This window comes from Mustela lutreola, chromosome X, assembly GCF_030435805.1.
Source record: "Mustela lutreola isolate mMusLut2 chromosome X, mMusLut2.pri, whole genome shotgun sequence".
NCBI classification, from domain to species: domain Eukaryota; kingdom Metazoa; phylum Chordata; class Mammalia; order Carnivora; family Mustelidae; genus Mustela; species Mustela lutreola.
The window spans coordinates 10,900,423-10,914,224 of record NC_081308.1 but is presented as its reverse complement, the minus strand read 5'-3'; the positions used below and the strand labels follow the sequence as shown (position 1 = coordinate 10,914,224).

Sequence of the window (13,802 nt, the reverse complement as noted above, 5' to 3'; positions counted from 1 at the left end):
CTCTCTGCCTACTTGTGATCTCTGTCTGTCAAATAAATAAATAAAATTTAAAAAAACAATAATAAAGACCTTTCATAAAACAGTCATTTAAATCTATTTGAATCTAAATCCATGAGAATAAGTTTGCATTTTGCCTAGAGCTCATGCTGCAAGTATGGGTTAGGATTATAACAGGGCTTTGAATGCCATGATAAACTTTATAACAGTGGGTTGCAGTCTTTTGTCTCTGTGTCATTCGTATGTTCAGTTCACAGTGTTTAGCATCTAATCTTTCCAGGAAGTAATTCACATATATATCTGTTGAGAAGGGGGAGAGGGTCCATGCAAGGTTTTTGAGGAAGGGGACAGTTTCCAGATCAAGTTTGTGTTTTAGAACAGTAAGTGAGGTCGCATAAATAAATTGCTAAGTTGGAGGGGAGAGCCTAGAGAAAGGAAGATCAATTTAAGAAGCTTTTACATCAGCCTAAGTGAGAGTTGAAAGCCTGAAGTACTGTAGTGGTAGTTGGAACAGAGTGAAGATAGTAGTTTCTAAGTTATTTGCTGGTAGCATTGAAAGAAGAGAGTGTTAGAGGTCTGATTTTCTTAAGTCATAACTTTATCAAGGTGCAACAATACATACTCTAGATTTTAGTAAAGGGGGATATTGTGCTGACCTTTTAGCAATCAGATTCTCCTGTCATATTCAGATACTGGAGAACCAGAGCATTGCGTTGATTAAACATTAGTTGTGACATTTAATAGTAAAATAACAAATGTTATTATGTTTGATGGGGGTCACTGAGTTCCCCAAGTCTGTTCTTGTTTTGCAGAATTCTTTTTTCTTTCTTTTGTTTAGCTTGATTAATTTCCATTACTCTGCCTTCTACTCTGCCCACTAACTCTTTCCTCTGCTTCTTCCAGCCTGCTGTTTATTTTGTCAGGTGTGTTTCTCATCTCGTTTATTGAGCCCTTTATCTCTGTAATGTTATTCTTTATCTCTCTATTAAGGGTGTCACACATTTCTCCCAAAATCCTTTTCTGTATAGAGGTTACTTTTGGTTGTTTTTAGTACTTAAGAAATATGAAAATCTTTTCATGCAAATAGGTAGTAAAAGACACGTTCTTATACACTTACCTCAGATTATATAATTTTATTTAAGATTTTTCTTTATTTATTAGAGAGAGAAAGCACGGGCAGGGGGAGGGGCACAGATAGAAGCAGGATCCCTGCTGAACAGGGAGCCCCATGCGGTGCTCAATCCAGGACCCTGGGATCATGACCTGGGCCGAAGACAAACTCTCAATTGACTGAGCCTCCCAGATGCCCCAGATTATATCATTTTAATGCTAAAAGAACCATGTATCATTTAATGCTGAAAAAGGAAATTTCTTTTAAAAATCTGAGAGACCTGACATATCTGTGGGAAATTTTAAATAAATTATTATTCATACATTTTGTTGTAATACAATATTACCTTTAAACTAAAAGATAGTTTCATAAGTAAAAGCCACACCTTTGATTTACCTACTTATCTTCTTTACTCCTTAAGCTGAAACTACTTTATGATACCTGTTGTCCCAGATCTTTGCATTAATTGCCTAACAACAAACCAGTAAGCCAGTGACTTCTGCTAGTTTGTATTATACAGTTTCTCCAGTTGCTTCAAGTAATAGGTTTCGTGAAATTCTCAAAAACAGTATCATCAACTTAAACAAATTACCATAGAGAAATGTATTTATCTGTTACTGTATAACAAATAATTCCCAAATTTAGCAGCTTAAAACAACAAACATATCTCAAAATTACCGAGGATCAAGAATTTGGGAGCAGCTTAGCTTGGTTCTTCTGATTCAGGAGCTCTCCAGGGGCTTGACTGGAGATCGAAGATCTGATCCCAAGAAGTCTCCCTCACATGGCTGTTGTTAAAAGGCCCCAGTCTCTTTCTGACCATTGGCAGGAAGCTATAGTTCCTTGCTGTGTACACATCTCCATGGGCCTGCCTGAGTGTCTTAATAATACGGCAGGTGGCTTCCTTTCTTGCAGGTGATCCAAGGATCAAGTCAACAAGGAAGCCACAATGTTCTATGACCCAGTCTTGGAAGTCTCACGTTGTCCCTTCTGCCATATTCTGTTGGCTAGAAGTGAATCATAATGACCAGCCCTCATTCAAGGAGAGAAGAATTAATTGATGGAAGGAATTTCAAAGAATTTGTGAACATCGTTTAAAACTACAACAAATGGGGGCATCTGGGTGGCTCAGTCGTTAAGCGTCTGCTCAGGTCATGGTCCCACGTCCTAGGATCGAGCCCCACATCGGTCTCCCTGCCCAGCAGAAAGCCTGCTTGTCCCTCTCTCACTCCCCCTGCTCGTGTTCCCTCTCTCGCTGTCAAATAAATAAAAAATCTTAATTAAAAAAACGCAACAAATGATGTATTTGGAAATTAGACAATAAGCCACAGAATCTCCAGTTTGAAAGTAGATGCTGACTAATCAAGTCTGCATTTTAATAGAATTGCCTCTAAATTAAAGTCATTTCTACAAAACGCTACATTAAGTTAAATTTGTAGATGGTTCAGTGGTAACTTTTTTCTAATTGGACTCTTGGTAGATTTTTATAATAAAAGAACAAAACCTAAGCCTTTGCAGTTTGTTTCTCATTCAGCAGAGGAAAACATTACTTAATTACAAATGATGTAGTTTTCTGAAATAGTTGAATTTTCTGGTGTAAATGATCCACAAGTGGGAGAAAAGAAGGAATATGAGTTAGAGTTATCTATAGTGGAGAGGGACCTTTCAGCATTCACAAACTTAAGTATGCAACTGTACTGACGTTTCAAAGGCTGGGTACTGTATAAACCAGAGCTGGTCATGGTGATGATAAGGACAACTGTAGCAGCTAAGCTTTATCAAGCACTATATATATATATATATATATATATATATATATATATATATGTATATGTATGTGTGTGTGTGTATGTGTGTGTGAGGTTCTATTTTAAGTGAGTTAGTTAATTTCAATACCTTGTGGGGGTAGTACTTCACCCCATTATAGGTGGATATGAGGCATAGAGGGACTAAGTAACTTGGCCAAAGTCATACCTCTAGTAAGAGGAATAATGACTTAATGTCCCAAAGCTGCACTGTTTTTGTGGAGTATGATTTAATATTTATTTCTATTACTCCTATGGAGATTTTTTTAAAACTAGAGCATAGAATCCTTTGTTTTTCTTTCATTTACTTTGGCCACAGAGTCTGTATGAGCTCCTGTTTCAGGAAAGCAGGACCCCAAGTGCCTGGGCTGTGGTAGCAGTCAATCTGAGCTGTTGACTACTCAGTTGTCATTGTGGAGGGTGTAAGGGTGAGAGAAAAAAAAGCCAGGTTTGAGTCAACAGGGTAAAAAATGGCAGAGGGGTGAGGTTGGAAGAAAATGGGAAAATTAGATTAGGTTGCTAGGTTTGAAAGAGAGACAGAAATGGAACCCTTAAGAAATTCCCTAAACCAGAAAAACGTCTTCAGGCACTTTCAGCAGACCACCCACAACTTTTAATAGATGCTGTTAACACATTCAGTTACCTTTTGTGATGTGGTTATTTGCATTGTTTGTAAACTCTGTTTTTTAACTGTACAAAGATGATATTTAGGATGTAGTTTTTTTGATAAGTATAACATTATTAAGATAGCATAAAAAGCTTTAAAATGTTCATAAAACTTAATAGTTCTCTAGCAGAAGTGTGTTTTCAACTGCCTTCTTGATGGTAGTTTTTCTCATTACATTTTTAGGTTTAAAAGCATCAACTGGAATCCATTTGCATTCGAAAATTGGACCAACACAAAGATTTGATATTGTGGAATGTCTAGCAAACAAGCCGTGTCATCTAAGGAACAAGAAATGCTTTTGTGTTATAATGGGGAAGTCCTTATTTTTCAGCTGTCTCAGGGACATTTTGCAGGTAAAGGGCCTGCAAAAACACCTGTATTACATGTCAGGAGAATGGTGTTTGACAGAAGAACAAGAGCATTTGTTCAGAAGTCCACTGGATCCTTTATGTTAAAGGAAGAAAACTCTGATTTAAAAATTATGTGTTGCAACTGTGTGTCCGATTTCAGAACTGGAATTAATCTCCCTTATATCATGATACAATGCAATAAAAACAATAACATCTTCACATATTTTCTTCTATTTCTTCACAGTACCAATAAATTTGAAAAGCGTTTGAGCTTTAGACTAAGCCATGAGTTGAAGGATGGTGTAAGGGTCCTTAATGGTCCATTAGTTTTATGGAGACATGTCAAAACGTTCTACTCTATCTCTTCCCAAACAGGCAAAGTTATTACTGTGTCTCTTAATTTTTCCTCTGTTGAGTGGGCAGGGGAGATTGAAAATCTAGGTATGGTTTTATTAGGACCGAAGACATGTTTTTTATCTGAAGAAGGATCCACTCAAAAGCTTTCAAAATCAGATTATGCAATTTGGAATACCAAATTTTGTGTATACTCCCTTGAAAATGAAGAAGTAGTAAGTGATGCATACATTATCCCTCCTGCTTATACCAGTGTAATAACTTATGTGCATGTCTGTGCAACTGAGATTGTCAACAATCAGTTAAGAATGTCTCTGATTGCCCTTACTCGAAAGAATCAGCTGATTTTATTTCAAAATGGGACTCCTAAAAGCGTGTGCCAGCTTCCATTTGGAGATCCTTGTGCAGTTCAACTTATGGATTCAGGCAGAGGAGACTTTTTCATCGTATCCTTTAGGTCTGGTGATGCTTGTGCCGTTTGGAAAAAGAACTTTCAGGTAGAGTACTTATTCTTAAAATCATTCCATTGGTGTAGCCTTAGACCTTTTACACATTTATATGTTTCAGAGAGTGTATCCTGGAGTCTTTTTAAAAAATGTTTCTTTTTGGGGGAGAGAGATGGCAAGAGAAAGCACCAGTGGGGTGGGGGTGGGGAAGGGTGAAGCAGACTCCCTGCTGAGCGGGGAGCCCAGTGTGGGGCTCAGTCCCAGGACCCTAGGATCATGACCTGAGCTGAAGGCAGACACTTAAATGACTTGAGTCACCCATGCACCCCTATCCTGGAGTCTTATTATCCAAATCAATTTTTAGTGCTGCACTTAAAATCATATATATTGCATCATTCTTATTTCTTTAAGTTATCTGAATACTACCTGATGAAGGTTTTGCCTTGCCATTTTGAGTCATAAAAACTTTGAGTTGTTTAGAAATATATAAATATATAGCTACAATTATTATATATTTATTTGTTTTAATATAACTATTTCTATTGTTTAAAGATTTTGTTTATTTATTTGAGAGAGAGAGCTCACAAGCACGTAGAGTGGCAGGCAGAGGGAGAGGGAGAAGCAGCCTCTCCACTGAGTAGGGAGACTGACTCACTGCTTGATCCCAGGACCCCGGGATCATGACCTGAGCCGAAGGCAGACACTAAACTGACTGAGCCACCCAGGCACCCCAAGATTTTATTTAGTTAGAGTGTGTGAGTGGAGGGAGGGACAGAGGGCAAGGGAGAGAGAGAATCTCAAGCAGACTTCGTGCTGAGTGTGGAATCCAATGCCAGCCTCTGTCTCATGACCCTGAGATCATGACCAGAGCCAAAATCAAGAGTTGGACTCTTAACCAACCAGGCCATCCATTTTTTAGGTGAATCATTACTTTGTGTGTTTCTGTTTGTGTGTATGAAAGTATCAGGTTGAAATTGTGTTTTATCAGGCTTTGCCTTGTAAATCACCTTTGTGTTTATAGGGGTTATGTAACCATATTTAACCTCTGTGATACATACAGAACTTAAATTCTCAAAAGGAGTGCCTGGGTGGCTTAGTCAGTTAAGCATGCAGCTCTTGATTTAGGCTCAGGTCATTATCTCATTGAGCCCTGGGTTAGGCTCTGCGCTGGCTCTGCCTGCTTAAAAGATTCTCTCTCCTCTCCCACTGCTCTTCTCCCTGTGTGCACTTGCTCTCTCTTTCTAAAAGAAATAAGTAAATTTAAATTTTTCAAAGAAAAGTAATTTAAAAGTACCCTATTTTATTTTGAAAGCGATCTTTTTTTTTTTTTTTTAGATTTTATTTATTTGACAGACAGACATTACATGTAGGCAGAGAGGCAGGCAGAGAGAGGAGGAAGCAGGCTTTCTACTGAGCAGAGAGCCCGATGTGGGGCTCGATCCCAGGACCTGAGCCGAAGGCAGAGGCTTAACCCATTGAGCCACCCAGGCGCCCCGAAAGCGATCTTTTAAAAGCATATTGTACTTTTATTTGAAGGTTATTTGGAAAGTAACATTTTCTGTCTTTCTCTACTCTCTTTTCCTTTCCCAAAATGGTAGCAGGGAAACATCTAGCATGGCCTATAATCCTTATTGGGGTCCGGGTAATGGAAAGAGCTCACTTAACCTGGGTTTAAATCCCAACTGAGCCACTTACTTGTCTTACCTTAAGGAATGTGTTGAATTTTTGTGAACTCCTTTCCTGTCTCTGAGAGCAGAGAATTAAAGAAAATGACATTGTAAAGTGTCTTGCACAGTGCTTGGCACACAGGAGAAGCTCAGTAAGTAGCTATTATGTTATACAAGGGCTAGGACTGTTGTCATTGACTTGGACCTTTGAAGTCCCTTATTCACCCGGATAAGGAAAAACAGTCCCCTTGTGCCTCATTAATTCAGTGTAATATTGTCCTTATACACTGTAAGTGAGTCGCCTGCTTGGACGCTGTAAAGCTCTGCTGCTAACACATTACCCAAAGAGGGATACTGTGCCACTCTGTAAGTGAGCCTGTATACTGTTGGCTTTCCTGCCTTGAAACTGTGTTCTAGGTTTCTTTCTCTACAGCGCACCATCATCCTTTGCACAAGTTACTTACCTAAGTCCCTACTGACACACCTCTTAAGCTACTTCTTCAGGGATTCTGTATGTCTAAGCTGTTTTCAAATGCCCTGTATCAAAAGCTCTGGAATTACACCCTGATATCCACAAATTAAGTGCTCATAAATTCCTTTGGTAACCTTGCTACTCTGGGAATTTTGCAGCTCTTGCCTTAACCTTGGTGTTAAATTTATATTCACCTACTTAAGAAATATATTAAGGTAAAATATGCAGTTACTTTAAAAACAGAAATAAAGGCTAAGAATCTACAAACTAAGGAGGAGGAGAGATGACCATGTCAGAAAACCTGGGTTAAGGGAAGTGATTTTCTTTGAGGAATTATACTTAGTTTAGTAGTTAGGACAAAAAAACAAATTTAGCAGGTTTTACAACTGATTGAAACATACTGTCAAGGGGAAGTTTTTTTCTAACATTGAGTTCTGAGAGGGATTTACTGTTTGTGGTATTATGTAAGAGGTTTTGAATAATAAAGTGAATACATTATTGAATAATAAAATGGTGTCTCTGATAGCAGTTTTGCTCCCAAATGGGAAAAAACAATAGATACAATCTTACTTTGGGTTGGCTATGGATTCATCCAACCATCCTTTTACTACCTCGTTCTATAAAAGAATTAAGGCAGCTTAAAAGACAGGTAAAGTGCAAACAAACATAAATTAGAATAAATACTAAAAATCAAGGTTAGCATGTTCTCAGATCAGCCTTTCATAAAAGCCCCAGGTATAATGTTTAATAGAACTTGATAGAGAGTGATAGAACTTGAAACAGAGCTGAGTTAGACAAATGCATGATTAACTTTTCTCTTAGGCTTTCTCTCTCGAGTAGAAATTGTCTCTGTAAGTTTTGACCAGAATCTATGTAGTAGGTATTTCGAAACTGAATCATTGTCAAGTATACCTAAAACAGATATTGGTATGTTGCAGATAGTGGTTTGTATGTTCTAGGGGTGTGCTGTCTAATATGATAGCATCTAGCCACATGTAGTTATTCAACATTTGAAATGTGGCAGGTCTGAATTGGAATGTGCTATAGGTGTCAAATACACACCAGATTTACAGGCTTAGTAAAAAATGATAGGAAAATATCTAATAATTTTATTGATAACATTACATTGAAATGATGCAATTTTTGGATATAGCACATCAAATTAAATATAAAATTTCACCTTTTTTCTTTTCAGTGCTGCTAGAGAATTTTCTTTTATTGGCTACTGGAAAATTTAAATATATATGCCTTACATTGTCTCTCTCCTATATTCTGGACAGCACTATTCTAGAGCTATAGATTATAAATGTGTGTGTGTGTGCTTACATGAGTACATAGCTCTATCATGTTTGCTTGTCAAGCACATTCTTCTTAAAAAAAATTTATTAGAGTGGGGTGAGGAGTAGAGGGAAAGAAATCTCAGACATACTCCCCACTGAGTGCAGAGCTGATGCCAGGCTCCATCTCATGACCCCGAAATCATGACTTAAGCCAAAATCAAGAGTTGGGCGTTCAGCCAACCGAGCCATCCAAGTGCCCCTGTTGAGTACATTTCATACCTCTAATGTCTTCACATAGTTCACTGTGTTCCTGATCCTCGTGGTGGGAGTGGGGGTGGGGGTAGGAGGAAGGGAGGAGATGGGTATACAAATAAGCTTTCTCCCTGCATGCATAAAACATCCTGGCTTTGCAAATCAGCCTGATATAGGAAAGATTAGTATTTGGTTATATAGATTGAAGTCTTACTTACAGTCTTGCTCTAATACATGCCACCCGCTATCATCTATCTGTGCTACTGCCAGGATTCTAAGTGGGAGTTTTAGCTTTTCTGTCTAAGGGAGAAGGAGTAGCTAATCCCCATGGTGTTAGTTCTCCAGGGGACCAATGTGGAGGCTTTCAGCTTCATGGACCTTTACGAAGTTGTCTTCTGTTTTAAACTTGGGGTCTCATGTTCTGGTATAAACTGATCAAATCATTCCAATTGACTAGGATGGTTCTAGGTGCCTCACTAATAGGATCCCTCCCATCCTGTGTCCCTAATATCGGCTTTGTTTTCTTCTAACAGAGTTTAGTGTATTAAGAAAAGTTATTCTGCTTTGAGGATTTGTGAGTGTTTACCACTACCTTCTAATTACCTAAAGTTTCCAAAATAGTCATGAGAAGTTTAGAATTTATAAATCATAATAAAATCTTAATATAGAAAGCAGAAATATGACAGACCCTGGACAAACATTGACAGAACATTAAATTTCAGTATCTTGCTGTTTGTAAAACTGTTATAACTCTTTATGTTGTCCGATCCCCCAATATCTTTAGGGTTTTTTTTAAGATTTTATTTATTTATCAGAGAGAGAGAGAGAGAGAGAGAGCGCACAGGCAGACAGAATGGCAGGCAGAGGCAGAGGGAGAAGCAGGCTCCCCGCCGAGCAAGGAGCCCTATGTGGGACTCGATCCCAGGACGCTGGGATCATGACCCGAGCCGAAGGCAGCTGCTTAACCAACTGAGCCACCCAGGTGTCCCAATATCTTTAGTTTTTAATGTTTACCATTTTCATTACTGTTTATAAGAGTGAAGAGGACACATTACACCTACATGCACCAAAAGGATTCAGTTTATTTCACGTCTGGTTTTGTTTTTCTTTTCTACTCTCTTTCTTTCAGGTTGCTGCTAAGTGGGAAAAAATTAGATCAGTACTGATAGATGACTTTATAGGAACTGGAAGTGAACAAGTACTGCTACTTTTTCAAGAGTCCTTGAATTCAGATTGCCTGAGTTCATTTACAATAACAGATCTTGGCTACGTGAACTATTCAGTAAGTTCTGTATACTTAATATATATTACTTTAAGAATGATTTTTTTAAAGAACCATTTTAGAAAGTTGAAGCTTTAAAGCTTTTGACCCACTGTGTCAATGTTTATAATTTCATACTTACAGTAAACATTTTGAACTTTAGAAATACATAGATTGAATTTTTAAAATTATATATCGAATCCCCTTTCAGGAAATGTTATACAATTATGCTTTTGATGTAAATTTGGAATATAGTGATAGTAACATTGTAAATTAACTTATTATTGCTTTGAAAATCACATTTTATACCAATAAACACTGGTACATTGGATTAATTAAGGAGTCAAATGAAATGAACCTGCTTTATTAAAAGAAGTAATAGTTCATAATATCTTAAGATCTTGGACAGAAGGGAAATAATACCCCTGGAGTTTCAGATCTGCATAAAATAATCTGAGTCTGTGTTTTTCCTTAATAAAATGAAGATCATTCTTACTTTCTTTAGTTGTGGGATTTTTTATAAAAATGTAGTAAGCTGGTTCTTTTTGTTTTTTTTTTTTTTTTTTTTCAAGGTATAGTGATTTATTTTTTTTTTTTCACTTTAAGTTTTTTTTTTTTTTAATTTTTTAATTTTTTTTTTTTAATTTTTTATAAACATATATTTTTATCCCCAGGGGTACAGGTCTGTGAATCACCAGGTTTACACACTTCACAGCACTCACCAAATCACATGCCCTCCCCAATGTCCATAATCCCAACCCCTTCTCCCAAACCCCCTCCCCCCGGCAACCCTCAGTTTGTTTTGTGAGTTTAAGAGTCACTTATGGTTTGTCTCCCTCCCAATCCCATCTTGTTTCATTTATTCTTCTTCTACCCACTTAAGCCTCCATGTTGTATCACCACTTCCTCATATCAGGGAGATCATATGATAGTTGTCTTTCTCTGCTTGACTTATTTCGCTAAGCATGATACGCTCTAGTTCCATCCATGTTGTTGCAAATGGCAAGATTTCATTTCTTTTGATGGCTGCATAGTATTCCATTGTGTATATATACCACATCTTCTTGATCCATTCATCTGTTGATGGACATCTAGGTTCTTTCCATAGTTTGGCTATTGTGGACATTGCTGCTATAAACATTCGGGTGCACGTGCCCCTTTGGATCACTACATTTGTATCTTTAGGGTAAATACCCAATAGTGCAATTGCTGGGTCATAGGGCAGTTCTATTTTCAACATTTTGAGGAACCTCCATGCTGTTTTCCAGAGTGGCTGCACCAGCTTGCATTCCCACCAACAGTGTAGGAGGGTTCCCCTTTCTCCGCACCCTCGCCAGCATCTGTCATTTCCTGACTTGTTGATTTTAGCCATTCTGACTGGTGTGAGGTGATATCTCATTGTGGTTTTGATTTGTATTTCCCTGATGCCGAGTGATATGGAGCACTTTTTCATGTGTCTGTTGGCCATCTGGATGTCTTCTTTGCAGAAATGTCTGTTCATGTCCTCTGCCCATTTCTTGATTGGATTATTTGTTCTTTGGGTGTTGAGTTTGCTAAGTTCTTTATAGATTCTGGACACTAGTCCTTTATCTGATATGTCGTTTGCAAATATCTTCTCCCATTCTGTCAGTTGTCTTTTGATTTTGTTAACTGTTTCCTTTGCTGTGCAAAAGCTTTTGATCTTGATGAAATCCCAGTAGTTCATTTTTTCCCTTGCTTCCCTTGCCTTTTGCGTTGTTCCTAGGAAGATGTTGCTGCGGCAGAGGTCGAAGAGGTTGCTGCCCGTGTTCTCCTCAAGGATTTTGATGGATTCCTTTCGTACATTGAGGTCCTTCATCCATTTTGAGTCTATTTTTGTGTGTGGTGTAAGGAAATGGTCCAATTTCATTTTTCTGCATGTGGCTGTCCAATTTTCCCAGCACCATTTATTGAAAAGGCTGTCTTTTTTCCATTGGACATTCTTTCCTGCTTTGTCGAAGATTAGTTGACCATAGAGTTGAGGGTCTATTTCTGGGCTCTCTATTCTGTTCCATTGATCTATGTGTCTGTTTTTGTGCCAGTACCATGCTGTCTTGATGATGACAGCTTTGTAATAGAGCTTGAAGTCCGGAATTGTGATGCCACCAACGTTGGCTTTCTTTTTCAATATCCCTTTGGCTATTCGAGGTCTTTTCTGGTTCCATATAAATTTTAGCATTATTTGTTCCATTTCTTTGAAAAAGATGGATGGTACTTTGATAGGAATTGCATTAAATGTGTAGATTGCTTTAGGTAGCATAGACATTTTCACAATATTTATTCTTCCAATCCAGGAGCATGGAACATTTTTCCATTTCTTTGTGTCTTCCTCAATTTCTTTCATGAGTACTTTATAGTTTTCTGAGTATAGATTCTGTGTCTCTTTGGTTAGGTTTATTCCTAGGTATCTTATGGTTTTGGATGCAATTGTAAATGGGATTGACTCCTTAATATCTCTTTCTTCTGTCTTGCTGTTGGTGTAGAGAAATGCAACTGATTTCTGTGCATTGATTTTATATCCTGACACTTTACTGAATTCCTGTATAAGTTCTAGCAGTTTTGGAGTGGAGTCTTTTGGGTTTTCCACATATAGTATCATATCATCTGCGAAAAGTGATAATTTGACTTCTTCTTTGCCGATTTGGATGCCTTTAATTTCCTTTTGTTGTCTGATTGCTGAGGCTAGGACCTCTAGTACGATGTTGAATAGCAGTGGTGATAATGGACATCCCTGCCGTGTTCCTGACCTTAGCGGAAAAGCTTTCAGTTTTTCTCCATTGAGAATGATATTTGCGGTGGGTTTTTCATAGATGGCTTTGATGATATTGAGGTATGTGCCCTCTATCCCTACACTTTGAAGAGTTTTGATCAGGAAGGGATGTTGTACTTTGTCAAATGCTTTTTCAGCATCTATTGAGAGTATCATATGGTTCTTGTTCTTTCTTTTATTGATGTGTTGTATCACATTGACTGATTTGCGGATGTTGAACCAACCTTGCAGCCCTGGAATAAATCCCACTTGGTCGTGGTGAATAATCTTTTTAATGTACTGTTGAATCCTATTGGCTAGTATTTTGTTGAGTATTTTCGCATCTGTGTTCATCAAGGATATCGGTCTATAGCTCTCTTTTTTGGTGGGATCCTTGTCTGGTTTTGGGATCAAGGTGATGCTGGCTTCATAAAATGAGTTTGGAAGTTTTCCTTCCATTTCTATTTTTTGGAACAGTTTCAGGAGAATAGGAATTAGTTCTTCTTTAAATGTTTGGTAGAATTCCCCCGGGAAGCCGTCTGGCCCTGGGCTTTTGTTTGTTTGGAGATTCTTAATGACTGTTTCAATCTCCTTACTGGTTATGGGTCTGTTCAGGCTTTCTATTTCTTCCTGGTTCAGTTGTGGTAGTTTATATGTTTCTAGGAATGCATCCATTTCTTCCAGATTGTCAAATTTATTGCCATAGAGTTGCTCATAGTATGTTCTTATAATAGTTTGTATTTCTTTGGTGTTAGTTGTGATCTCTCCTCTTTCATTCATGATTTTATTTATTTGGGTCCTTTCTCTTTTCTTTTTGATAAGTCGGGCCAGGGGTTTATCAATTTTATTAATTCTTTCAAAGAACCAGCTCCTAGTTTCGTTGATTTGTTCTATTATTTTTTTGGTTTCTATTTCATTGATTTCTGCTCTGATCTTTATGATTTCTCTTCTCCTGCTGGGCTTAGGGTTTCTTTCTTGTTCTTTCTCCAGCTCCTTTAGGTGTAGGGATAGGTTGTGTACCTGAGACCTTTCTTGTTTCTTGAGAAAGGCTTGTACCGCTATATATTTTCCTCTCAGGACTGCCTTTGTTGTGTCCCACAGATTTTGAACCGTTGTATTTTCATTATCATTTGTTTCCATGATTTTTTTCAATTCTTCTTTAATTTCCCGGTTGACCCATTCATTCTTTAGAAGGATGCTGTTTAGTCTCCATGTATTTGGGTTCTTTCCAAACTTCCTTTTGTGGTTGAGTTCTAGCTTTAGAGCATTGTGGTCTGAAAATATGCAGGGAATGATCCCAATCTTTTGATACCGGTTGAGTCCTGATTTAGGACCGAGGATGTGATCTATTCTGGAGAATGTTCCATGTGCAC

The 13,802-nt window shown here is 37.8% G+C and overlaps 1 protein-coding gene across 1 annotated transcript in view; it reads left to right on the top strand.

The window, feature by feature from the left end:
- Positions 1-13,802, top strand: part of FANCB (FA complementation group B) — a 39,549-nt gene that overhangs the window by 3,273 nt on the left and 22,474 nt on the right. The window contains exons 2-3 of the mRNA XM_059158085.1: positions 3,764-4,781; positions 9,531-9,683. Of these exons, the coding sequence (XP_059014068.1) occupies positions 3,834-4,781; positions 9,531-9,683 (1,101 nt within the window). The 5' untranslated portion in view covers positions 3,764-3,833. The remainder of the gene's footprint in view (positions 1-3,763; positions 4,782-9,530; positions 9,684-13,802) is intronic.